Source organism: Schizophyllum commune, assembly GCF_000143185.2.
Source record: "Schizophyllum commune H4-8 unplaced genomic scaffold SCHCOscaffold_4, whole genome shotgun sequence".
In the NCBI taxonomy this organism is placed as follows: Eukaryota; Fungi; Basidiomycota; class Agaricomycetes; order Agaricales; family Schizophyllaceae; genus Schizophyllum; species Schizophyllum commune.
Window position 1 is genome coordinate 1,241,679 of NW_026089541.1, and position 25,934 is coordinate 1,267,612.

At 59.0% G+C, this 25,934-nt stretch overlaps 7 protein-coding genes and 1 non-coding gene across 8 annotated transcripts; 5 read left to right on the forward strand and 3 right to left on the reverse strand.

Moving 5' to 3' along the window:
- Positions 1–145: 145 nt before the first annotated feature.
- Positions 146–2,119, reverse strand: SCHCODRAFT_02618309 (uncharacterized protein). Its single transcript, XM_050344866.1, has 6 exons — positions 1,709–2,119; positions 1,545–1,651; positions 1,282–1,490; positions 1,145–1,228; positions 740–1,095; positions 146–683 (listed from the first exon to the last, which is right to left on the reverse strand). The coding sequence occupies exons 1-5, from the start codon at positions 1,807–1,809 to the stop codon at positions 922–924; spliced, it is 675 nt and encodes a 224-aa protein (XP_050201044.1). The 5' UTR covers positions 1,810–2,119; the 3' UTR covers positions 146–683; positions 740–921.
- A 181-nt stretch (positions 2,120–2,300) lies between these two features.
- Positions 2,301–6,820, reverse strand: SCHCODRAFT_02572023 (uncharacterized protein). Its single transcript, XM_003033207.2, has 3 exons — positions 6,630–6,820; positions 5,035–6,531; positions 2,301–4,267 (listed from the first exon to the last, which is right to left on the reverse strand). The coding sequence occupies exons 1-3, from the start codon at positions 6,712–6,714 to the stop codon at positions 2,799–2,801; spliced, it is 3,051 nt and encodes a 1,016-aa protein (XP_003033253.1). The 5' UTR covers positions 6,715–6,820; the 3' UTR covers positions 2,301–2,798.
- A 152-nt stretch (positions 6,821–6,972) lies between these two features.
- SCHCODRAFT_02618316 (uncharacterized protein) lies at positions 6,973–9,302 on the forward strand. Its single transcript, XM_003032587.3, has one exon. The coding sequence runs from the start codon at positions 7,260–7,262 to the stop codon at positions 9,126–9,128; it is 1,869 nt and encodes a 622-aa protein (XP_003032633.1). The 5' UTR covers positions 6,973–7,259; the 3' UTR covers positions 9,129–9,302.
- A 404-nt stretch (positions 9,303–9,706) lies between these two features.
- Positions 9,707–11,679, forward strand: SCHCODRAFT_02618320 (uncharacterized protein). Its single transcript, XM_050344867.1, has 2 exons — positions 9,707–11,513; positions 11,538–11,679. The coding sequence occupies exons 1-2, from the start codon at positions 9,804–9,806 to the stop codon at positions 11,547–11,549; spliced, it is 1,722 nt and encodes a 573-aa protein (XP_050201045.1). The 5' UTR covers positions 9,707–9,803; the 3' UTR covers positions 11,550–11,679.
- A 154-nt stretch (positions 11,680–11,833) lies between these two features.
- Positions 11,834–12,826, forward strand: SCHCODRAFT_02618323 (uncharacterized protein). Its single transcript, XM_003032589.2, has 3 exons — positions 11,834–12,416; positions 12,465–12,527; positions 12,577–12,826. The coding sequence occupies exons 1-3, from the start codon at positions 11,985–11,987 to the stop codon at positions 12,670–12,672; spliced, it is 591 nt and encodes a 196-aa protein (XP_003032635.1). The 5' UTR covers positions 11,834–11,984; the 3' UTR covers positions 12,673–12,826.
- Positions 12,827–12,994: 168 nt separating this feature from the next.
- On the forward strand, positions 12,995–13,100 carry SCHCODRAFT_t63. Its single transcript has one exon. It is a non-coding gene; the product is annotated as a tRNA-Pro (tRNA).
- Positions 13,101–13,659: 559 nt separating this feature from the next.
- Positions 13,660–17,626, reverse strand: SCHCODRAFT_02598251 (uncharacterized protein; the record flags this gene model as incomplete). Its single annotated transcript, XM_003033208.2, has 3 exons — positions 13,660–15,549; positions 15,746–15,841; positions 15,893–17,626. 3 exons carry the CDS (start codon positions 17,624–17,626, stop codon positions 13,660–13,662), a joined length of 3,720 nt encoding a protein of 1,239 aa, XP_003033254.1.
- An 831-nt stretch (positions 17,627–18,457) lies between these two features.
- On the forward strand, positions 18,458–25,828 carry SCHCODRAFT_02618326 (uncharacterized protein). Its single transcript, XM_050344868.1, has 9 exons — positions 18,458–18,556; positions 18,607–19,419; positions 19,468–19,506; positions 19,559–20,827; positions 20,877–23,701; positions 23,752–24,043; positions 24,095–24,688; positions 24,737–25,199; positions 25,249–25,828. The coding sequence occupies exons 2-9, from the start codon at positions 18,774–18,776 to the stop codon at positions 25,331–25,333; spliced, it is 6,213 nt and encodes a 2,070-aa protein (XP_050201046.1). The 5' UTR covers positions 18,458–18,556; positions 18,607–18,773; the 3' UTR covers positions 25,334–25,828.
- Positions 25,829–25,934: the final 106 nt, after the last annotated feature.

The window sequence follows — 25,934 nt, forward strand, 5'->3', positions numbered from 1 at the left end:
TTTGGGAAATGGTCCGATTTCGGGAAACGCCGAAGGGAGAACCCGTGCCATCACATGACCGCGTCCCGAACTTCAACTTGACATTGACAATGGGCCAGTGGCGATGGCCTCGCAAGTTGGCATGGATCGCAGCGGAGAGTGGATGTTGCAGGCGATTTTGTCCATGAAATGCAAGAACGGTTGAGGCATACGGTATAAGCGTGCAACGACGAGATAGAGTAAATACTGCAAAAAGCGACAACAGTGACGAGTAAGCAATACGATGAGGCGGGGCAATGGAAGGCAAGCGAGCGCGCTAGCCGCACAGGCGGCATGCAGTCGCGGCCGAGGAGCAGGGTGTGGCATACGGCTTGGAGGAGTAGGTGTACAGTGAGTATATGTTAAAGAGGGGAAGATGGATGAGGAAGTATACGGATGGGGGAAGTATACGTATGATAGAACTATGACCCTAAAAACGAACGGATATGCTACGCAGGAATTCGAAGGCGAAAGTAGAGGACAGCACATCTGAGATTATGATGCATGCAAACGGGGAGGGGAGGGGACGGTTTAGGCGGCAGCCGATCGTCCGTTTCCGTTTATATCTAACCAATGTCCGTAGCCTCGAGGCGCGGGTGCCGAGTAGGCGTGGCCGGCCAGGCGGCTGACACGACAGCGGACTCAGTCTTCGTCCTGCGTAGGCCCTGCGTGTTTGCTGCGGTTGAGATACAATGTCCGATTAGGCCAAAGAAGTACATACAGTTAACGATGTGGAGCAGGCCGTCCTCTCCTTCCTTCAGGTCCTTCCGTATAGACACATGCCCTGATCTGTGATTGAGCACTCCGAGGGCCTGACTGCACCTCTATGCTACGACTGACTGGCGGCCCTGCTTCGCCCTCCGTACCCGCACCCCACATGTGCCGTTCACGGCGAGATGTCTCTTATACGTCGACGTATATCAGGATGGGCTCGCCGACACCTTCGATTTCTGGTATGACGCATTTGAGATCGAACGCCTTCGCGAGTACTATCTTGAAGATCTTTTGCACATTTATCGAAGCGGATGTTGAACAGAAGATCAAGGAAGCGTGCATGGCTCTTGCGAACCGCTTCGCCTAGGGGAATGATAGGCGCGAGCATCATGACAATGTTGACCGGACGCACCTGTTTTGTGATCTCCTCCTGCTCATCTCGCGGTAGCGTCGCAAACTGATCGTACTTGGTGCCGATAAGGAACGGGATTGCAGTCTAGTCGAAGCCGTCAGACAGATTGCATATGCAAGTCGTGCATGAGGACGCACCTTATTGAACCCTCTTGCTTGTCGGTACCACTCCTTTACGGAGTTGAGCGTCGACTTCCTCGACAGGTCGAACATGAAGAGGATGGCGACAGCGTCATTGCACACTAATGGGAGCATATTGACAAACTCTCGCTGACCACCGAGATCCCATATTGAAAAGGTGATGGTTGTTCGCCGCACGGATATGGTCTTCTCCATGAAGTTGACGCCTGCGGAGCATGTCAGGTTTTTCCCGCCGCGGCGCATTATCCTAGCACACGCACCCAGCGTCTGGATGTAATCCTCGTCGAAGCTGCCCTCGACATACTTGACCATGAGACTGGTCTTGCCGATTTGCGAGTCACCAACCATGCCGACCTTGATGACGACGCTGCGGGACCGGACGCTCAGACATCGGGCTGCGCGTTAAGGGCGGCGACGCGCGTACCTGTTCTTCTCGTCGTTGCCTTCGGCGAGGGGGTTCTGGCCGCTGCCCCCAGCGCCATTGGGCGAGGACAGGGACATTGACGACGACGCGGAGTGGGACATTATGATTACGGGATTAGATCCTCACGATCTACTTGGGCGAGACGTGTGCGGGGGCGGGAGAGAGGGAGTGGTCGTATCGTGCGCGACCGCGGGGTGGTGTAGGCGACGGCTGACGCGGCGTCGGGATGGTGGTTGTCGGCGGCGACGCCGAGCGCGAAAAGGTGATGAAGGAGAAGGAAAAAAGAGAAGAAATCAAAAGAAGGACTTGAGGGGCCTTGTCAACATACACCCGCGCCGGGGACCAGACGGGTGCTCGTACAGCTCTGGCGCCTATGCACGAGCTCCAGAGAGATAGAGACGGAAACAGACGGTGTCCCCGAACACCCCTCGCCGTTACTCCCGCGCGCGCGATCCACGTGCTACGATTTCAAACCATCACCTCTTTTCCCGCGCCCTCACCGCCGTCAAAAGACTGCACGCCTTCGGGACAATGGCCTCTCCTAAATTGTCTGCGCCAGAAGCGACTTCGCAGCGGAATACCTTTCGTCGACAGTCAGCATCGAACTGCAAGATCAGCCCTCGCTCGAATACATCGTCATACAGGCTCGTTATTGCGTGACAAAAGAAAAACAGAGAGTAAACGAGTGTGGTTATAAGTATGCTACAATGAGTGTGGTGTGTAAGTAGGATACAATGAATGTGGTAAGGTGCAACGAATGTGGGAGTATAATACAGATGCGTGCGTAGTGACAGAATACAAGTTGAGTGATTGCAGATATACCGATGGTCATTAGAGGAGGAGGGGTCGCATATCGTAAGTGAGCCTGTGCAGTCGTTGTCCATGGGTGGTCGTATCTATACATTGCGCCGCGGGACCACGTGAAAGAGCGTGAGGTGTCGTAGCTTGCTGAACCGCATCTGAGAGCCAAGAAATCGAAACCGAAACCGAAACCGAAACCGAACGCAGATAACCGGAAACCAAGAGGAGGAAAACCGACTTGAAGAAGAAGAAACAAAATGCACACGGTCTCCCCGACCGAGAAATTCGCTCAGGGCCAATCGCCCCCGCAATCCGTCTCGAAAGACTCGAGCGCGGCCAGAGGTTGCCCGTTGAAGATGCCACCCTGCCGCCGCGAGCTGACCATCGCGCGCATATCCTCGCGCAGCCTCTCGTTGGGCAACTCCTCGGGCTGCAGGAAAAACATCCCCAGCCTCCTCAAGCGCGGCAAAAAGGCCGCCGACGTCGCGTCGCCGTTGCGCGTCAAGAACCACACCATCATCTTGGTCAGCACTGTGGCCATTGCGTGGGCCGTTCCACCATACACGATGAGATCGAGCTCCGTGATATAGGGCGAGATGGAGAGCCCGTCGAGGAGCGCATGGTGCCAGATGCTGGCGTAGCGTATGACAAACGTCTGCAAAGCGGGAAGCCCGCTGGAGTGGCCGATGAACGTGGCCACGTGCGTGAGAACGTCGTCCTGCGGTCGAGGGCGCTCGACGATGAGGTCGACGAGTCCGGGCGCGGAGATGTACCCGCCGACAAGGAAGGCCTGCTCGGACAGGCGCAGGTGGCGGAGTCGATCGAAGACAGTGACGGCGGGCCATGGGCTATCCTGGACGCTAACCCAATGCGAGATTGTAAGGTGACAATGGATAATTGTCGCCGCAAGGCTCTGGAGGGCCCTCATGCACGTCAACATCCTGAACTCCGTGGACATAGGAGGCTGAATGCTGAGGTGCAGTGAGGCAATACGCCAACCAGGGACAAGGGTGATCGGGTCGTTCCAGCAATAACCGACCCAAGGCAAGGTCGTAAGATCCGGCGCGTCACCGAAGAACTCTACAGCCAGCGGAAGGAAGGGGTAGACGATGAGCTCGTGCAGACGTGGGAAAGATGGCCGCGGTAGAGCGCCATACGAATCCAGCAACGGCAGGAAGCCCAATTCCGCCCTATGCCATCTGTGCGCCTGTGCGCACAACAAGGCAAAGATCTCGGCGTCCCAGTGGCCCAAGTTGACCTCCGTATCTCTCGCGTGCGGGTGCCATTGAAGCGTCCACGTGATGGTCAACAGCGCGTTCGACGAGCGTTCCAAGCGCACGCGTACCCCTTCCCTCCAGTCAGGCGAGGGGTTGGACTGAGCACGTACAGTGATGTGCGTCCAGATACGCGACGTCCAGAGTGCGACGGCACGCCAATTTCGGGAAACGGCAGCGAGAGCAAGCTCTCCATCGAGCCAGTGATCGTGGTCATTGTGCTCGGAGAGGCAGGCGAACTCGAAGATCTCGCTCAGTAGCTCGATCGGAAGTTGGGAGATGGGGGAATGGGGTGCATGATCCTGCTGAACGAGTTCGGCGATGGTATGCGCGAGGGGAGAAGAGTGTGCAGAGTCGGAGTTCCCGTCAGCGGCAGGATCCCTATCGTAGCCGTTCCAAGCTACTTCGGGTCCCCAATCGCTGCTGAAGGAAGAGCGAGAATGGCTCGTGGTACTGCTTGACAAGCACGACGAACCAACAGAGCCTAGAGAAGAAATAGACGATGCAGGTGAGTCCATTGTAGGAGGTCCCGCGACGCAAGGAGGAAGAAGAAAACGACGAGGAACCATTGCGAGCAGGCTCACCTATTTCTATGCGCCCTCAATATCGGCAGGCACATCGGCGGTTATTCTTGTGCGAATGCGAGGCGATGCCTATGGCAGCCATCGCGATAACCATGGGAAGAGCAGGACCTTGCAGTATCGATCGCTACTATTGAGTGAAGTCGGCGATTCGAGCAGGCTAGCACCAGACACAGTTCAGCTTAGCAACAGACCCGCTCTGGCGTAGCAACGGCGGGACTGCAACAACTTCGCGTCTCGAGGCAGGGTGCAGCTCAATGGAAGCAGAAAGGAAGCGACTTCCGGCAATTGCCGGCAATTGTCCTTCCCGCCTTCGAGACGCAACCCTTCGTCTTCTCGACTTCCTTGCCACTGCTCCCACCTGGCTGGGCCTCCAGTGCCTTTCAAGGAACCATGGAAAGCAGCTTCGCAACCGGAGATCTCGCTCTGCGTGGCTTTCCCATTGTCACTGGTACCGGCTGCATAGGCAGGCAGGAATCCGTCGCGGAATGGCGGGCGCCGGATCAGGGTAGCGAGGTCGTGAGAGAGATACGATACTGCTGAAAGCGGCTGCTACGGATGTTTACTATGCTACGAGCCATGTTCAAGAAAGATATAATATTACCATCTGAGTCCGGGCAGTGTCCATGCCTGCGTAGCTACTTCCGTTGACGCAAAGCATCGGATAGACCTACAAGATACGCGCACTCGCAGTCCGTCCTGACCTCCTCCAAAGTCTCTAGCTGGTCGCTGCCCTCAACCAAGGCGGTGTTCATGCGCGAATCAAGCATCCGCCCCATCGCGTCTCGCAGCCGCTCCGTAGGGAAGTTGTCGTAGTTGAGGAAGCGGATCGTTAACTTCTTCAGCCTGGGAAGGAAGGCCATTGACTCCGCGCTGCCCGTGCGCGTGAGCGCCTGCACCAGGTCACCCGTCACCTTCGCCTCCGGGCGCCCCTTCATCGCGCTGTGCGCCAGGAGGTCCAGGTGGTCGAAGAAGGGCGCCTTCGCCAGCCCGCTGATGAGCGCGGGGTTCTTCACGTCGACGGCGAGTAGTGCGACCGACCTCAACGTCGCCGCTGCATCCGACTGCGCGAGCAAGGTCGCCATGGCGGTAAACGTGCTGTCCTGCGATACGTCTGGGTGCTCAACGGCGAGGTGCGTGAGCTTCGGCGCGGCTATGTAACTTGCGACGGAGACCGCTTTCTCGACGAGGTGCAGCCGCTCGAGGCGAGGGAACACCGTAACGGTGGGCGTCTCCGGGCTCAAGGGCAGCTCGCCTTCATGCAGAATGTGCAGCAAGCACATACGCAGGCTTGCACTGCAGCTACCCAGCGCCTCGATGCACTCCTTGGGATAGAATGGCACGCCAGTGAGGGGTTTGATGTATAGCGACAGCGCCGAGAGCTTCCAGGCCGAGGGGAAGGGAATAGGACCGCTATTGGGCCGCCAGCCAGCGCGGGATAGGCTGCCCAGGTTGGGCGCGTCGGCGAAGAAGTCCATGACGACAGTCCCGAAAGGATAGAATACGAGCTCATTGAGGATCGGAAACGATAGGCGCGGCCGGTCCTTGAAAGCCTCAATCGGGAGGCCACCGAGCAGAACCTTCTGCCACCGTTGCGCGTGGGCGCAAAGCAACTTCCAGATACCTTCGTCCCAGTACGCGAAGTCCGCCTGGCAGACGCCGATCTGAGGTGTTGATCGGACGCAGTCGTACGCGATGTTCAGAGGTGAGCCTGATGAGCGCTGGAGGCGGATGCGCACGCCCTCGCGCCATCGCGATGGAGGGCGCGACGATGCGCGGACGTTGATGCAGGCCCAGAGCGCTGGCGTCGCGAGCGCGACGTCGCGCCAGTGAACGCAGACGGACGCCAAGACGTGCTCTGCGCCCGCCCACCGTTGACAGTCGCGGTCGGAAAGAGTGGCGAAGACGAAGATTTCGCTGAGTAGTTCGACGGGTAAAATGCGTATCGGAGAGATGACTGCGCGCTGGAGGTCGATAAGCTCCAGGAGGAGCGTGCGGCGCTGCAGAAGCTGAGCGCGTCGGCGTTCAAGGTCGCCAAAGTAAAATTCGGAAGAGGCGAAGGCGGTCAACTCCCAGGCGGAGGAGAGATGCGTCTCATCGGGGACTTTGACGCTTCGAAGGGCCGAGAGGACAGAGCCCCAGAGATTGTTGATGTGGTGCCACATATCTGGATACTTCCAAGCTCGCAGTATTTGCATAGTGAGTCAGTTTGGATGCGGTGGCAAGGAGCAGGGAAGGAGCAAGGTATGCGGGAGAAAAGCTAACCTGCACTCTGAAAGCTGCCCCATTGAATACCAGTTGGTATTGACTGGTCCGCAAGTAAAGAATAGTGTTCATTGCTAGTGCTCATTGCGATGGCATTGACATTGTCCTGCGAAGGTCACGGCACTTGACCGGACCGCCTGAACGACCGCTGAAAGGGTCATTCCAACGACGGTCATGACTGAGCATCGTTCACTGTAGTTCATGAGGATTTCTCGACTGGAATGAGCAGGAAGTTGGGACGACAGTCAGACGGTGGCGGGTGGTACAGTAAGTAACCCGCGGAATTAGCCGGATCGTGTGCTGAACCTCCGGACCGGTACTTCCGCCGCTGATAAACTTGTCACCGACCGTCACTGCGAATTTACCTGCCTTCCAAGCGATATTAACCATTGCTCGAAAACCAACAATGGTAACGACCCTATTCCTTTCATTGGCTGACTTACGTTAGCCTTTGAATCGAATCAGAAAGCGCGATGGCCGCTCGAAAGGTCGTCATAGAGCTTTCCGCCCAATGCAAAGGCCGATTGAGTCGACCACCTTCGTCGTGAATGTACCGGATCCCTCAAAATTGGATTTCGAGCCACTTAGGTATCGTTTCTTACCCCTCCTCTCCCCTGTACTTGTTCGCCGATGTACCCGACAACCACCGATGCACTGAACGACCTTCTCAGGACTATACATGGCTCTTTGCTACGCACTCATCGCGATGCCGCCGAAGTCACGCCAGAGTACAAATCCTTCCTTTCCGACAGCATCCGCGATATGAAGGATGAGATACAACGCATCGACGCCGAGCTCTCGCAGATTGATACCACGCGCCGGATCTACGACAGGAGCTACGACACCGCCTGCTCACTTGAGAAGCGCTATCCGCGATGTCTCCCAGAACCCATCCTCTCTCGCATATTCATGCACGCTCTTCCGGGCGGCTGGGAGTCTCACTGCGCGGGGCGCGTGACATTGTCGTTCACCCAGGTCTGTCACCTCTGGCGTTCTGTCGCACTCCGAACGCCTTTTATCTGGAGGGACATAAGGGTGCAGGTAGAAGAGAGCCCGCCGAAGCACTGGAAAGAGGCCGTGATGGCGTACGTAGCCCGGTCGGCGGACGCCCCTCTGCGCCTCTCCCTCCTCCTTGATACGCGCGACGCCAGCTCGCGACAGCAACGCTACATCTCCAGGGCGTATGTCAACGACGTCTTCTGGGACTATGAAGTATGGGAGCTGCTCTGCGCGCACGCTCACAGATGGGAATACGCCCGTCTTGAGGCGCTGCCCATGAGTGCCTACAGCGTCGCGCCTCTCCTCCCCTTTCGCAGGCTCGCGACGATCATCCTGAGGCTTACGCGGGTGTACGCCCCTCCAGAATCGGACGAATGCTTCGTGCCCACTTCCTTCTTTGCGGAGGCGACGTCAGCTCAGTCCGTCACGATTGGGTATGTCCTGAAGCCATCTTTGTTGGTCCTGCCCCTCAGCTGGCGCCCAGCGCGTTTGTCTATCTGGGCCGGTTGTCGTAGGGGCCTCATGGGGAGCGCGTTTCAGGACAATTTTCACCCTCGGTACGAACCCGACACGCCCTGCCCGACGCTCGCGCCCAGCTTTCCCGCGGTGCTCCTCTCCAGGCTGTGGCTGCAGGAACTCGAGCTCTCCGTTGGGACGCTGCCTGCCATGGATCTTCCTGTCAACCTCGACGGTACCGAGTTTCCTGTGTTAAGAAAGCTGGCGCTCTTCGACGACGCGTGCGAGGTCGCTCGATACATCGTCACGCCTCGAATAGAGGAGGTCGAGATCGACGCGGACGGCACCTATATGGGATGTACCCACGGGTATACCTACTATCCCCACATCTTCGGTCACCCTTTGCAGTCGCTGGCACGTTTCCTTAGTCGTCCCGGCGGGTGCACCCAGCTCCGCGCTATGCGTATCTCACCTCAAATGGACGAAAGCGCCCACGACCTGATCGTCTGCCTCGAGAACACCCCGACCCTCGTCGAGCTTGTTCTCGACGCCATGGACAACGAAGAGTTCCCCGACGAGGTCGTTGGCTTTGACGTGATCGAGGCTCTCACGCGCAAGGACGACAACGAGCATTCCCTTGCATTCCTCCCAAACCTGGTGGCATTGACGCTGCATGTCGAGATGTGCATGACCTTCGCGAATACAACCGAGATGTACTCACCCGCCCCGCTCTGTGCCGCGGTCTGGCGCATGCTGGCGTCTCGGCGAGCCGAGCGCGTGTACCATGGACGCGTGCTGCGTCCACTGCGCGCTTTCTCTTCGTGCGCAGACGGGAGGGAGTCGTTCAAGGGCCACTGGCCCTTACCTGAACACCGCTATGGAGAAGCGCAGCCACTCATGACGGTGTCCGGCGACGTCGTCTGGGTCGAAGGGGCTGAGGAGGAGATGGCCGAAGTGCTGAAGCAGGAAGCTGAATGGAATGTATTTCTGGACTCCGCTACCGACTCTTCTGAATATAGTACAGCGGAGGAGGATGGAAACTGAAGGCGGGCGAAAGGACGGTGGTGGTTCGGAGGCTATAGTGACGAGGAGATTAGGAGCAAAATGAAGTTGGCGAAGTTACGACAGGCACTGAACAAACGCACTAGCGCACGATGACATCGAAAATTTTGCCTTCATTGAATGGAAGTCAATAGAAGCAATGATCTTGCCTTGACCATCGCCGAGTAAACCTAACCCGGGACCGCAAAACCCAACCAACGTGGCGCTAATGTGACCGTACGTAAAGGGTTTCCCCGGCGACTGCCGTCGCTTCCTGCCACCTCCTGGTCCACGCAGCAAACTCTTCCGTCATGAATCGTGATCGCCCTCCTTCTCTTCCTTTGTGAGGTCGGCTCGTGCACTTACAGGTGATTATACAGAGCCAACCGAAGCGTCAAGGGTCCCTGCAGGTCGTCCTGAAACTGTCAAGGCCGGTCACAGCAACGCAAGCCGGGCGCGGCAAGCGGCCCTTCCATTCACTCTCACGCACCTTACGGCAAACGGGTCGCACCGACAAACCAAACATGTGGCCGACGCGCACCGAGAGGATCTCACGGCCCAAGATCATCAGTGATAGCACAGGCCAGAGCACACTCATGGCGCCTTCTTTAAGAAGCCCACTTACCACCCTTTCGAACTCCAGCACCAGCCCAGGACCGCCCAGGATTACACCCAACCATGCAGCAGACGAATGGCGATGTCGAGATGGGCGACCAGACCGGACAGCACCCCGAGCTCCCCGCCGACATCCTCGGCGAGATCTTCACCCTCGCGCTGCCCGAAGAGTGGGAGGAGCACTGCGCAGGCCGAGTACGTCTCCCGTTCGCACAGGTATGCCGCTTCTGGCGTGCCACGGCATTGGGGATGTCGACGCTGTGGAACAGAATCGTCGTTCGCCTCGGCGACGACGACGAGGCGAGCCCACCCAACATCTGGGGCCACGCTGTAGCAGCGTATGTTGAAAGATCGGGAGACGCCAACCTGCATATCATCATCGACCTCAGCGCCCGCGACACCGGCCGGGTCACCGACGACTTCCCCTCTTTCGACTATGGCTGGCAAGCGCTCTGCAATCACTCCCACCGCTGGGAGACGGTGAAGCTGAACGCCGTTCCCCTAGACGCATTCGTCGTTCCACCAGACGCATTCGACACCGTCGCCCAACTTCCATTCTCCACACTCACATCCCTCACCTGGCACTTTGCTGCACGACCAGCCACAAGCGGCAACGGGGCTTACGACATACCCACGACTTTCTTTGCGCACGCACCGCTCTTGCAGTGTGTGGAAATTGGCTATGTCACCCGCCCGCTGATCCTGCAGCTGCCACATACGTGGCGACCACGACGCCTGAGCATCTGGGCAGGAGGTCGGCGAGGGAGGACAGCAGCTGGTCAGCTCGGACGTGTTTATAGTCCCGTTCTTCCAGACGACGCACCATACCCTTCGATCTACGCCAGCATGCCTGCTCTCTTTGGCGCCAGCCCCTGGTTGCAAGAACTCGAGCTTTCTGCCGCTGTGGTGGACCCTTCGGCGTTGTTAGACGATAGACCCACCACGTTCCCTGCACTCACTTGGCTGAGGTTGCTCGACGATGCGTGCGAGGTGTCGAGAATGTTCGTAGCGCCACAGTTGCAGCAGGCCATCCTCGAAGCGGATGGTAGCGACGACCCCACATATTGGAATCCCCCGGTGCACTCGCACCCTCTGAAGGCTTTCGCGTCTTTGCTCACGCGTCCGGGAGGTTGCACTCAGCTTCGATCACTTTACCTGTCCCCTCAGCGCTTCGAGCGCGTCCGCCACCTGCTCACGTGCCTCGAGAGCGTCCCAGCTCTGGAGGAGCTCGTGATCGATACGGCGGACAACGATGATTATCCAAGAGGCATCCTCCGCTTTGAAGTCGTACAGGCTCTGACCCGCCGCGCGGACGATGACCGATCTATGGCGCTCCTGCCGTCTCTTACCCTGCTTACGCTTGAATTCGAGATGTGCATGATCATGCCGTTTTCTGCGGACGATTCGCCGGAGGGAGTGGCATATTCTCCGCTGCCGCTGTATCGCGCTGTATGGCGCATGCTTGCGTCCAGACGGATGAGGCGAGTCCATCATGGTGTTGCGCTGCGGCCTCTGCGAGCATTTTCGACCAACAGCTGGCACCTACCAGGCGATCGTTGCGCTCCGTGGCCCCTTCCAAGCCATGCATTCGGACAGATGCAGTCGCTCCTGACAGCGACCGGTGATCCCGTTTGGCCCGATGCGGCCGACGCTGAGCTGGCCAAGATACTGAACGAGACTGATGAGTACGTCGGAATCCCCATGGAGCCCGATTTTGAGGACACGGATGCAGAAGAGGACGACGAGGAAGAGGAAGAGGAGGAGGAGGAGGAGGAGGAGGAGGAGGAGGAGGAGGAGGATAGTGAATGATTGAGATCGCAGAAAGGAAATCCGGTTAGCTCGGCTAGAAATCGGTAAACCTACAGTAGTAATCGCTGGTAATCGTCTCAATGTACCGCAGACCATCCTATTTGACGCGCAAATGCTTGCTAAGACTGTCCTTCGGTGGCTTGAAGTCGACAAAGGCGAGCCACATCGGGGCTCAGCCGCGGGGGCAAATATTGGTCGGCAAACGCCGTGCCAATCAGCGGAAGCAAATTACCAAGCGGCAATGACGCCGCTGACCGGCCCGACCCCTCGTCATCCTGCCGGCGCCTATCTTGTGTATTTCCGTCCACGCACACAGCCGGCAACATGCTTTGACCGCCGCCGAGCCCATTCGTCGCGCCCCTTGTCTCCGCCGCTCACCTATAAGTATAACCTGTGCGCCTCGTTTGCTGTCCCCCACTCGAGGACACAATCAAGATGTACCCATACCCCGGCTTCCACCACTGGCATCGCTTCCATCGCGGCCCCTCCCGGCTCGTTTGGTTTACCTTCGGCGCGCTCGCGACGGCATGGTTTATGAAGCGCAAGGAGTGGTGCAACGAGTCCGCCTACGCGAACTGCGTTCGCACTCGTATACGGGAGTTCAACCCGCAGCCGCAGGGCGACGCGAGCCAAGCACCTCAGCCTTCCCCATCACCATGGTCTCCGAAGACGATATCGGAGACCATCAACAACATCCCCCCTGCCTTCTCGCAGCAGCAGCCGTCGCAACAAGCGGAGCAGCGCCCGACACCTGCGAACCCGTGGGGTTGGCACGCGAATCCGTGGGGCTTCACGTCCGAGCAGGAGAAGAACCTCCAGGAGGAGCGCGAGCGAATGGCGCAGATGGCTCGTCAGGCATCCGAGGCAGTGCGTGCATAGCCAAGCGAACACGCGCAAGTGCTGACTGGACCACAGATGGCTGACATGTCCGAGGCCACGATCGACTCCGTACTTGCCTCCGTCGAGAACCTCAAGACGGTACGTTGCACGTTCTCCGTCGGTAATCCCCCTTCTCATGCATCATTAGAAACTGGCCGAAGCCCGTGCACGTCGCGAGCAAGAGCGCAAGGAGTATGAGGCAAAGCTTGAGGAGCAGCGTCGCAACCCTCCTCGCCTTGTCTGATCGAGGGCTTCTCCATCGAACTACTATCGCACCCCCCTTCTAGACCCATATCCTCAGCATCTTCTGGACATACTTATACTTATCACGCTCACTCTGTTGTATCCAAACCCTTATGTATCATCCTGGATTAATCCTGATCGCGTTTCCCTTGCCATCTTCCTTGTCGTGAACTTCAGCTTCGTCTCCAAGCGGTTTCTCTCCTCTCCTACTTCCTCATCCTGCCCCCCGCACTTCAGATGAGTTCGATTGCTCTGACCACCGTGAAAGAATGATTTCCAAAGTCAATACGGCAGTCACCGCAAGGAAGACCTTGCCAACCATCGGCCCAATGGTCTAGTAGTATGATACGTGCTTCGGGTGTTCAGTCACTCGCTCCTTCACAGGAGCATCGTTGCACGGGGTCCCGGGTTCAATTCCCGGTTGGGCCCTTTTTGCTGCTCTTTCAAGGTTCAGATACGTCTCGGGAGACCCTCACCTTGCTTGCAAGGTCTTTCCCGTTTCTTATTGACCCCATCAAAAATGACCCCATGTGCGTAGCACGTTCCGAAGACAACATCGGTAAACGCGCCGACATCTTCGTCCACAAGTCCTGAACGGCACCACACGATGAGCTCTGCCAACGATAGCAGGATTCAGACTCACGCGCGAGGTGCAAGCAAGGTATGCATCCGGCGAAGCCGGGGCTTCCTCTAGTTTACAAGTAATTTTTTTGGCATCCTTTTGAAGGTCAAACTTTTCGCGCTACTGACAGGACCGGCCCGGTGGACCGGACATGGAAAACTGAACCGTGAGTCACGCAGAAGTCACGCGTTTGACCAACCATTATCCTTCGACCATTGTTCGGTGTGATTGCAAGGAGGGTATGTTTCGTAAATGTCATTATATCTAAGCAGATGCGCAAGGCGTCACTGTAGCGAAGACGTACAGCCAAGAAAAAGAGCAATGCAAGAAAGCGACAGCAAATAAATACAACACGACGTTAGTGCGTTAGTTCAGCGTTTCCCAGGACCCGCCCTCGTAGCGATACTCTGCGCAGGTCATGCCTTCGTGGCAAACTACTCCGCACGAAGCGCACAGGCGTTCGCGACAGGACGGGCAGCGGATAATGAGGCCGTCCGTCAACGGCCGATACAGCACATCACACCCCGTAGGGCAGAAGCGCAGCTCCCCAGGTTGATCGTGGACATAGCTGAGGAGGGATGCGCCTACTAGCGCCTTCGCCTCCTTAGTTGAGAGTTTGTCTTTAATCATGCTCGAGGGGACCAGCGTCCCGCACCCAGCAGCCACGCAACTCAGCGGCGCGAAGGGCTCGCTGACCCCCGCGCGTAGGACGTGTTGCAGACAAGTCAGGCAGTACTCGTGCCCACAAGGGAGCGGGCGCCCATCCTCTGGCTGGCCTGTGCAGACAGGGCACTGCCGGTATGGCTGAGCAGGTCGCGGGCGCTTCGGGAGGGTCTCCACCGCCTCGCGCACGCTATCCCGGAAGTCGGCCTTCCCGCGCACGACGAGAGTACGATCCGCAGGGCGGAAGACCAGCTTCACGCCGTCCTCGTCGCCGAAGCGGTCGCGAAGGCGTCTCAGCCCGTAGTTGACGATGTATCCGAGCTGATCGTAAGAGAGCGGGAGAACAAGCTGATCACGGCCGGCCGAGAGGGCCTTGATCATGGCGTTGATCATATTCTGCGCCTTGTCGAAGGCGGGGGTGCCGGGTGCTCCGCCGACAATGCGCAGCTGGCGCAGGCGGCGGTCGGCGACGACGACGAGCGAAGGGTCGAGTTCCTGCAGCTTCTTCTCGCCTGGGGCCGTCACGAAGAACTCGTGCCACGAGATCGTGTCTTTCCGCCGGACAACATGCCCTCGCAGCAGCTTGTCGACCTTCTGGCGCGCGATGACCACCGCGCGAGCGTCGGAGCCAGTTACGACAATCCGAGCACCGAAATTCGTGTTCCCAAACAAGATCCTCAGTCCTGGCGTACGAGGAAGCTGTGCAAGGTCCTCCTGAAGGACGTCGAGGTGCTTGCGCGATATTTCGCGCCGATACGCCGATACGAGCCGTAGGCGCAACTTATCTTCCTTGCCGAGGAAGGACTGCTGCGTCCCGTTCAGGTTGGCTATGGCGGCCTGCGCATCAGCTGCCTCCTTGAATTCCACCAATGCACGACAGGTCGTCGGCGGGTCGCCATCCGGGAGCTTGACGAACGAGAGGAAGCGCTGCTCGCCGTCGGCATCCACCAGCTGCTTCACCTGCTCCAGCGCGTCGCGCTTGTACGTCGGCTTGTTCATCGCCCTTGTCGTCACCGGGTACCCGATACATAGCAAGCTGATGTCCTCGTCGGTAGCTGACGTGGGCAAGTTATCGAGCTTGAGCGCGACAGACTCCACGCTGCGCGCGCGCTTCTGCACGGTGACGGTGACTTTCCAGCCCCTGACATACCGCGGCTCCTTCTCGAAGTCCTCCTGCATCTTGCGCGCCTGTGTCATAGAGCTCATGTAGATCCATGCCGAGAGTTTCGGATACGGATACGAGATCTCGACCTTGCGCCCGTCATGCTCAGCGGGCTCAATCATGCCGGTCATGTCGAAGCAAGCCGAGAGGATGTGGCCATTCCATTCCTTGCCGTCCAGCTCTTCGCGTACGTGCGCCGCCTGCGAGGCTTCCGAGTACTGGATGCAGTACGTGGGCTCGAAGCGGACTTGTCGAATCCCCGGGAACATCATCTGGAACTCGCATAGCTGGTCGAGCGGCGTGTCTTTGGGATAACCGGAGATCTCGACAGTGTCGGGGTCGAATGGGGTGCGCACGCTGTGAACCACACCGCCGCTGCCTATACGCACGGAACACCCGAAGATATCGTCGAACTTCCCAGTATCTGGCCCCTGACGTGACATGAGCTTGAGATTTCCAGAAAACGAGGTGTACACCACGTACGAAGTCCGGTAACTCGATTGGATCTATTGTTTGAGATATGAGTGGTAGGCGTGGGCTTGGTGGGCTCGGACAGCGTATCTCCTCCGGTGGCTACAATGTGTCAGCCACATTTACTCGACATCGAGCTTATGGCAAGATACGCACCTCTGAGTCAATCGCAGAGGATGGGGCGTCAAGAGTGATGGGTACTTTGTCCGCTGCTTTCGAACGTCCGTTCGTCGCCATACTAGTTTTGTCATTCTATGAGGAAGGTCAGAAAGCGATCGCCGCAAAAGGAGGCAATTGACTAACGTCTGTCGTTACAGGCGTGTCACGCATAAACTCGTCACGGTTGAATTTCCAAGTGCCGATGTCGACGGCGGCTGCGCTCGGTTCTTGCCTACTAGCAGATCCGTCTACAGAAGTCCCGCGGGCAGGCGTCGACCATCCTTTCACATTCGGGCTCGCGGATCCCACACGGCTGGCGAGTCGACTCGGCAAGCCAGGCGGCTCCATGAATTCATCGATGTTTCCTGTTAAGTACGAGCTGGCCGATGCTTGCTGGGGCCCAGGAGCTTGTATCGTTGATTGTTTTTCCCCCAAAGTCCCTGCCGGCGACTCGGAGCCTGCGCTCTGCAGATGCGGCGGCAGGTCGAGATTGCCGACGTATTGGCGGCGGTCCGAGTCTGACTCGGGAAGCTGCGCTCGCGATTCCTCCCCCACACTGCAATCGGCGACTTCTTCGTGGTTGGCCTCCCGTTCACCCGCTGCAGGCACTGCTGGCGTGCTCGTCGGCTCGCCCCACGGGTCGTACGCGCCTACAGGGTTGTCCCACGGATTGTTGTCGGTCTCCACAGTCGCATTGCTGTCGGTCTGCGGGATGTTCCAGACATCTGCAGGGGCAAACCAGCCGTTCCCATCGTCCTTGCTCTGCGCGTCGTCGGTCGGTGATCCCCAGTCGCCCAACCCGCTGGATGCCCATCCTCCTCCACCCCAAGTGCTGGATGCGCGCGACTTCCCTCCCCGCCCGTTGGCGCTTCGGCCCCTCGGAGAATCGTACCCTCCGCGCGTGGATCCTCGTCCTCTGGGCGAGTCGTACCCTCGCGGCGTACCCCTGCCCCTGGACGGATCGCTACCTCGGCCTTTGGACGAGTTGTATCCTCGCTGCGCTGTCTCCCTCGACTCGTTTGAGTGCTCGTAGCGACAGCTATTGCCATACTTGCAATCGCCTTTCAGCCAGAAGCGGCAGACATCCCTACCTGGTGCAGATGCCGAGCTTCCCCACGGGGCTGGGGAGGATGTCGAGCTACCCCGCGGCGATGCGCGCGATGTCGAGTTGCCCCGCGGTGCGGGCGACTTATCAAAGACGTTCCTCGACTCATTCGAGTGCTTGTAGCGGCAGTTCTTGCCGTGCATGCAGGTCCCTTTCAGCCAGAAACGACAGACATCCTGCCCTGGCGCGGGAGAGGATCCAGAGCTGTCACGGGGCGACGGGCGCGATGAAGGTTTGCTGGATATGGATCGCGGCCGGTCGCGTTTGCGCGCGGGGGGCGGCTGGCCCCATTCCTTGTCGACAGATGACTGGGATGCCTTCTTCGCAGATGTTTGCGTAGTCGGCTCGGGCATCGACCACGGATCCGGCCCCATATCGCTGTCGCCCCAGCCATCGTTGTCGTTGGTCGCCCCTGCAGTGCCATCCCTGTCCCCATCATCACCACCCGCATTGTCATCCCACCCTCCATTGTTCTCGACGACGGCCTCGGACTCTGCCCCGGCTTCGTATTCGTTAGCCGCATCGGGCGCATTCGCCGAGTAGAAATTATCCTCGACATCGTCCGCCCAGGACATGCCGGCCGCCGATGTCGATGGATCTGTGTCGAACGCGGCGGACTCTGCCTCTTCGGCAAACTCCGTGGGAGGCTCAGAGGTAGGATCCATCGCGTCCGCCTCGTGCAGGGGAGGCTCATCCACGTCCGCGCTGACATCTAGCGTCTGAAACTGGCGACAGATACACCCTGAGTTTGTGCAGTATCCCATGTCGGCCATTGTGCACTTCGGTTGAAAGGCTGGGGCATCCACACAAAGGAATGATGGTTCACCGTTAGGCTGCGCATCGTCGATGAGCGTTTCGTCGGTCCTTGGAGAGTGTTCAGTATCCTGCCAGGGTGTTTCGTTTTGCTGGTCGTAGTTGTAGTCTTGCCAAGGATCCCCTTCCTGCTGCTCATAGTTATCGTCGTGCCAATCGTCGGCGTCTTCCTGCCAGCCACCATCGTCTCCGTTCTCCTGCCATTCACCGTTGTCGTCCTGTTCGATTCCGCTGTCTTCCTGCCAATCAGCTTCTCCATTGTTCTCGTGCCATTCCTCCTCATTGTGTTCCACTTGCTGATCCGGGTCCCGCGCGGCGTTCTCAATACCATCTGGGTTGGCTCACGCACGATGAGCGCGATGATGTCTTTCGTTCACTCCTTCTCAACCTACCGTCCTCGCATACTTCCGCATTGCTCACTTCATGAGAGTAGACACATTCCTCAGCAGTATACCGGCATCTCCCCTTGGCAAAGAACGTGCAAGGTGGACGACGCAGAGCAATCGCGTCTGGTCGTTCCTCGTGCAGGAAGGGACACTGGTTCCCACGTTTGCAGGCGTTCTTCAAGTAGAACAGACAGGGTATCGGTGGTGACATCGGAGGTATATGAGGTGAATTAATAACGATGTTCCATTATCTGGGAAAGAGGAAGAAAGCAAGGAGAAGTCCACCGCGAGGCGGGCACCTGGCGAGCTCAGTGCCGTTGCCGACGCACGTGGCCGAGGAAGCCGGCCGGACACCGTCACGTGAGAGTTCGTTGATTGGGTTCGAAATCGCTCGGAAACAGTTTGTCGTTCGCCAGCAAGAGCCTGCAGGATTCTCCGTCTTTCGACGCCGTCCTCATCGCTTCATGCCTTCGGAGTAGGAAGAGGTGCGTACAGACCAGCCAGGTGCGTTGCAAATTCCATACTTCCCGCCCCATGTGCTGACGCGCCCCAAGTTCCGCCAGTTCTCGACGAATTAACGCGTTTTTCGACTCACGAAGCCGCCTCGGATCCACTCACGATCTGCTACTCAACGATCTATACACATTTACGCCCCACAAGACTTACGGCCGGGCTCATCTTTATACGAATTCTGCACGTTTTTCGTTCGACAACAATCTAAATGCCGCGCCCAAGTGCGGAACCATATTTACCCCCACCCCCACCCCCCACCATCCGGCTCATCTCTTCGACACCGTCCGCGACGGGGTTATCAGCATCGGAACCAAACTCGTCGGTTGGTAACATCACCGCCGACAGTTCCTGGGCATCCGTGGGCTCCGCATCCGGCCTCGCGCCCAAGCCAGCCCTGTCGAACACCCCGCGTCGCCGCCTCGTCCCGAAAAAGTCCAAGCTCGGCTTGCTGAACAAGTCGGCCAATGACGAGAACAGCGCGCGCGCGAAGGACCTGTCCGACGTCTACCGCCGCGTCGGCGCCTCCTCGCTCTCCCAGCGCGGCGGCTTCGACATCTACGTCGACTCGTCCAACGACCCGGAGCTCGGCGAGATCTTGATGGTGAAGAAGCAAAAGTCCCGCGCGGGACTCAACAACTTGGCCTGGGGGCCGCTGGGGGAGAAGACGAATATCGCATCAACGACGACGAACTCTCAGCACGACAAGCAAAACACGAAGACGACGACATTGAAGCCGAAGACGGAGGAGAACGGGAAGGAGAAGTGGTGGACGATCGGCAGAGGCCGCCAGGACTCGAAGGACAAGGAGGCGAAGGCGCCGAGGGACAAGTCCAAGTCCAAGTCACGTGCTCAAGGTATGTTCACCCGCCATACTTCCTCGCTCTCGCTGACATACTTCCTAGGCTCAGAGAACTGTGCTCCACACCCTCCGAGGTCAAAGAGTGGGCGCCCTGTCCTAGCCTTTTCCATCTATTATACTGAACTGCATTACAGCCCCCGAGCCTCTTCGTATCACTCCTCAAGAAAGCCGTGCGAGATTCAACTCGCTCGACTCCGGCATCCTTCTCAACTCTCCGGCGACCTTCGCGCCGCCGACACCCTTCATGGCGGAGCACCCTGCCGCCGCTCGCGTTAAGGCTCCCGAGATGCAGCGGGCTGCCAGCGGCCCGGCCGTTGGCATGCGCTCAGCGACGCCGACCATGGGCGGCTTCCTCGCTCCGCCGAGCGCGGACTCCATGAACACTCAGTTCAGCGGCACCAATGCCTCGAATCAGGGCTCTGTAGCGCTCCGCGCTATTCGGTCGATGAAGTCCCTGGCACGCATCGGCAGCTGGGCACAACTTCGCAACGACGAGAACATGGTGCCGCCCAAGGACAAAGTTCCCGTTAAGGAGGACAAGGGGACCGTGAAGGGCGACAAGGGCACCAAGAGCAAGAAGGCGCTCGAGAAGGAGAAGAAGAAGAAGAGCAAGAAGGAGGACAAGAAGGAGAAACCGCAGGCGCCGCGTCATCTGTCCACAAGCAGTTTCGAGGCGGGCGCACTGTCCGCCAGCCCGGAGAAGGTTGAGAACACGAAGACACTGGGCGCGAGGAAGCGTAGCATTCTCGGACTGGGCCTGCCATCGTCGATGCGGCTGCCCACCGTGCGTGGTGGGTCCACGGCCTCGTCAATCGGGCCCGCGGCCGGTCTGAAGGACAACAACCGCCTCTCCGTGGAGTCCGCGGCGGCACGCATCCCTCGTGGTCGTGATCGCGCAGGGTCCGTCCTGTCAACCGCGTCGTCTCTCCGCCCGCCTTCTACAGCGTCCGGCGACTCGCGCCTCTCGTCGGGTAGCTCCTTCCGCTCCGTGCGTTGGGATGACCGCGGACTGCAGCACGCGTCGGAGCAGATCAAGAAGGACCGCCAGGATAAGCGTGAGAGTGTCGAGAGCCAACGCGTCGCAGACGTAGACCTCACAGCGCGCCGCACGAGCCGCGAGAGCAAGCACTCCGCTGAGGGACGTCGCCGCACGCCGCTCTCAGCAGTCCTGCGCGAGATGGCGCAGAGGGAGGAGCCGGATTCTCCCGCTTCGATGCAGTCGGCGGAGTCGATGCAGTCAACGGAGCCAGGGTACCCGTTGGTGACGGTGGAAGAGGCGACCTCAGATGGTCACAGTGCGTACAGCCAGGCGTCGACGCCTGTCAGGGCAGCGCGGAGGCGTCCGGTGTCGGAGCAGTTACTCGGGCGTAGCAGGCCACAAGCCATGCATGAGGATGGTGAAGGTACGCGGTGTCACTGCGCGTCAAGAAATACATACTCACAGATTGCTAGGTGTCATCTCCGTCCTTGACGCGGCGACGAACGACCTTGCGCAGCTCATCACGACGCTCGACCTCGAGGCGACGCCGTCCAGCAACTACGATGTGTCTCCTTGGAGGACGGAAGCACAGGCTTATGCTGCCTCGCAAGAAAGCCCTCTCAGGCGTGCTCTGACAAATCCGCACCCGAGCATGGGGTCCCTTCGCCCGGCGAACCCCTCAATTCAGTCGCTGCGTCCGTACGCGCAGTCGCGCGGCTACCAGAAGGCCAACAAGACCAACGCCATCGGGCAGCAAATTGGTCAGCAGATCGCGCCTTGGTCGACGCTCAACAACTTGTCGCCCCTCAAGGAGAAGCAGAGCCCCGCCGCCCGCCGCCTTTGTCAGAAGCACAACTCGAGCGCCACGCCATCACCTGCGAGCGATGGGTCACCGGTGTTCCAGCCTTTGCGTCCTGCACGGTCGCGTCCGGTGCTCCAGCCGTTCAAGCTGCCTGTGATGGGCAAGAAGGCGAGCGACACGCCGCCCTCCGCGACCCTGCGCCACCGCCGCGGCATGTCGTCCACGACCTTCGGATCCGCGTCTGCGAGCACCGGCTCGAAGAGCTCCATTGCCGACTTCCAGCCGCCCGTCTTCACCGCCCCCGAGGGCAAGAAGGCCTCAACGGGGTCGCGCCGCAGCCGCCTCAGCCAAGAGAGCGTGCTCTCCAGCCACTCCCGTCTGCCTATCACCTCCGAGACCAAGCGCGTCCTTGGCATGTCCGGCACTATGGGGGGTTCGGACACCTCGGCGTACAGACCTGAAAAGATGGACCAATCAGACCCCGACTCTGACATACCCGAGGAGCTGCAGGTTATCCTGCACAACTCGGACAACGAGATGGATGACACGATGTCCTTCCCCGTGGGCGGTAGCAAGCCGCCGCCGTCGCCTGGTCTGCCACCCGAGCTGCCTCTGCCTGCCCCTATGGAGGAGCTCCCGCAGCTGCCGATGTTCCGCCTGAATGACGAGGAAGAACATACCGACATCGAGGAGAGCAGTGGGTCGGAAGACGACACCCGCAAGTCGTTCGACTTCACGGGCGAGCTGCAGGCCCTGAACGAGTCAGGTGGTTCCGATCGCCGCAGCTTCGTCGAGCAGTTGGAGAATGCGTTCCGTACGCCCGCCAAGGTTGACTTCACTGGGTTGGGCCCCTTCTTGGATGCCGTCCCGCCGGTGCCGCCTCTTCCGCCGCTCAACGTGGGATGCTCCTCCGCCGACAGCAGCATGGCGGAGGACTCGAACAGCCTTTCTATCCCGTCGGTCTCTCAGATCGTTGATGCCAGGGCGCCGACGTTCATGCACGATTCGCGCCAGACCGACAGCGCAAACATGGACATGACATCGCAGTCGCAGTTGCTGCACATGAAGGAGCCGACCTTCATGCCGCCGCCAGAGTGCTCTGAGATTCAGGAGGAACCTCGTGATGAGCCAGTCCGTACCCTTCGTGGGACCTCGTCGTCGTCTTCTGCTGGCTCCCGTCCTTCCGACGGTCAGCTCAACAGGGCTTTCAAGTTCGGTGGCCTCCCGTCGCCTTCGCCAGTCAAGGAGCAGCCTCAGGATAAGCCTCTGACGTTGTCGGACATCATTCCACCGCCGTCGCATGTTCGTTCACTATCGAACTCATCGCAGTCGCAGGAGGCCGACAGCTCCATTGAGGATGACTCCGTGCTCAAGTCGATCTTTGCCAAGGCTACCAACCTGCCAGGCCAGGACATGCCCCGCGTTCGCACGGACTCGAGCGCCAGCTCGCAGTTCTTCCAGGACTACTCGCGCCAGGCTCAGGACTCACACTCCGCCGAGTTGTCCCGCCCTGCGTCGGGCATCAGCTTCACCGGCTTCGACTCGTTCGAGGAGGTCCGCCGCGGGTTTGAGTTCAACGACAACCGCCCTGCGTTCTACCCTCCGCCTAGCTCGCGCAACAACAGCCACAACCGTCACGAGTCGCTCTTCAGTATCGCGTCCGTCTCTTCGTACGGCGGCGTTATCAACAGCGGTGTTGCCGATCCCTTTGGCTTCGCGCAGGACATGGGTCTGCCGAGCCTCAGGGAGCGTCCCTCCTCCGAGGACATGTCGATGAGCATGTCGATGACCGTCGATGACACGTTTTCCTTCCTCAGGCACCAGCCCCGCCGCCGCGTCGACAGTGACGCCTCGAGCTTCTACTACCGGCCTACTCAATTGAACACGTCCCGCGGGCATCGTCGTCGTGACTCGGCCATGTCGGCAATGTCGCAAGGCCCGCCCATCAGTCTGTACAATAGGAGCTTCGCGGGGGCTGCGCACCGTCGCAAGGACTCGGACACGAGCATGAGCTCGATGGCTCACTCATACGCCATGCACGGCGCTAACGGCGGTCGTATGGCTTGGGCGACCCGGCACAGGCAGGAAGCGTCGGTCGACTCGATCATGAGCGACTTCTCGGCGATGCATCTTGGGCGACCTGGCATTGGAGACAAGATGTTCGACACCGAGGTCGGCCAGCCTCTGGCAGCCATCTCGGCCTCCCCGGGCAGCCCCGGCGACAGCATCGACGAGCAGATGGACAGCATTCAGCGGCGCATGCCCGGTGACAGGTACTCCTACGACTCGATTCTGGATGAAGACCACCGGTACACGACGGATTCCATCCTCGAGAAGACCGACGACCACTCTTCGATTTCGGACGAGTCTGTCTTCGGCTACCACGGCAACTCGTACCGCGGTCACCTCCTGCCGCCCAACCAGTTCCGCCCCTTGTCCATGATCAGCAACTACAGTATGCATAGCCCTGCCAAGGACGACGATACTATGATCACCGTACGTTCTCTCCTGTCATAGCGTGTTATACATTGCTTATACTTCTCCAGATGCTGGGTGGCGGTCACGTCCGTCGTCGGTCTATCGACTCGCTCATCGAGGGCTCCCCCTGTGTCGGTATCGGCAAGCGCAAGCACCTGGTCCAGGATGACATGGACGCTTGGGATCAGGCAATGCAGTCGCCCACCAAGGCTCGCATTCTATCCAAGCCGTCCATCGCCTCTACGTCGTCCCATCAGTTCGGAGATGAGCGCATGATCCGCGCGCGTCATGGTCTTCTGGAGCGCCAGAGTCTGGAGGAAAGTGTCTTGATCGCCGAAGGCGAGGACCTTTCCGCTTCCTGTAAGAGCCTTCCCTACGATGTCATGCCCAGTCACTTACACCATCCTCTAGTCGGGTTCGCACCGGTATTCAGCAGGCCTGGTCCTAAGTCGCGGTCGCGGTCGAGCACGTACACGGCGAGCTCGGGTACTGAGACGCCTCCGTTGTCGGCTTCTGACGGTTCTTCGATCTCGGATGGCGGTTCGCAGTCTAGCATCGACCTGTCCCAGCTCAGCATGTCGCTCACGAACGCAACTCACCCGATCACCCGTCTTGCCGGTCGCTCTCGTCCCCGCGGTCATGGTCATCGCCGTCGGGCCTCTCGTCAGGCGCACATCTCGCACATCTCCCGGTCGTCGGTTTACGAGACCATCGAGGAAGAGTCGTCCATCATGATGTCCCCGGCGTCGAGCAGCATGTCCAGCAGCGTGTCCGGCAGCAATATGTCCAAGGTGGAGAGCCCACCGGCGTCCCAGCCGGTCTACGTGGTCGACGCGGACGACACTCGCTCCATCGAGTCCGGCAACTCGATCTCGCTTTGGGATGACGATCGCGGTATCATTGCGCTCCGGAAGTACTACGCGCTGCGCGACGAGGCGGACAGCACCGTCGCGGAGAGCAAGAGGATCTGGTTGGACACGCCGTTTTCGATGTTCGCGCTGCAGTGTAAGTTGTCTATCGCTCGGGAAAGAGTAAAGACTGACGAATACCCAGCATTCGATCCGCCTCGTCATCCGGCCGGCATGCAAGCCCTGCTTGAGCACTCGATCCAGAACTATGTGCCTTTGCCTGCGGACCTTCGCGCTGCCCGTGCGCGCATTCGGACTGAGTCTCGCCCGTCGCCTTACCCTCAGCGCGTGGCCGGTCGCATCAGCAAGCAGTCCATCGTGTCTCTCCAGGAGCGGAACCCCTCGGTCAAAGACCTTAACCGCGTCGCGGTTGACAGCCCCTTGCGCGAGGTCGTCATCGACAAGAACGCCTCCCCGGCCGCGGCGCTCAGCCCCAAGAAGAAGAACGCTGCCGTCGAGCCCTCGGCTGAGAATGCCTGGGGTCTGGCTCCTGACGCTCGTCCCAAGATCGGCTCGGCTGCGCGTAGGGCCGCTCTCGGGTGGACAAAGAGAAGTAATAAATCATCGGCTGGACAAAAGGAGAACGTGGGTCAGGGTACGCTGGCCACGTAAGTCTACTCTCTTCCTACCTATCGAGCATGTTCTGACCCTCCGCAGGCCTGGCGATTCGCTGCGCATCAACCGCGCTCGTCCTCGCGCTCGTCAGACTCCGGCAACCCAGTCACGCTCTATTCGCATCTAAACTCCAATTGCTCCAGTACGCGGTCTATGCATCTTCTCTATGCCCCTATGCTCTCCATCTTGCCGACTTCTACCATCCTCTCACCATCAAGCATACTCGCGCCATTGCCAAGCTTGTACCACCACTGACCACGAACCGCACGGACGATCAGCTCACTGTCTGTGCTCTTACCAATCTCATTCCAAATCCCGATCTCACCTCTATTTAACGTCCTTTATGATTCTTCTCTTCATGCACACGAATCGAATGTGGATTACGTCTCGCACGCTTTCTTACCTTTGCTTTGTGTGTCGAATGTCTGTCTGAATGTTGCTGATGAATATCGAATCGCTATACGAATATTTACGTGCTATGTCTGCTTGCGATGTACATTGCTTTCGATGCCCGCCGCGCGCCCTCCCAGAGTGGGGGCGCGCGTGCATGTGCTTACAACGAGTATATACGACGCGCGTGTACGGTAGTTCGTAGATCGAATGTACTGCTTACACGTGTAAATTCGCCCGAGGGAGATAGGGACCGGCCTCGTTGGTGGTAAGTGTCTCGCCGCCTCGTGCAAAGGCGTTGGCATGGTTGGGTGATTGAACGCGAGCCGTAAAAGGCA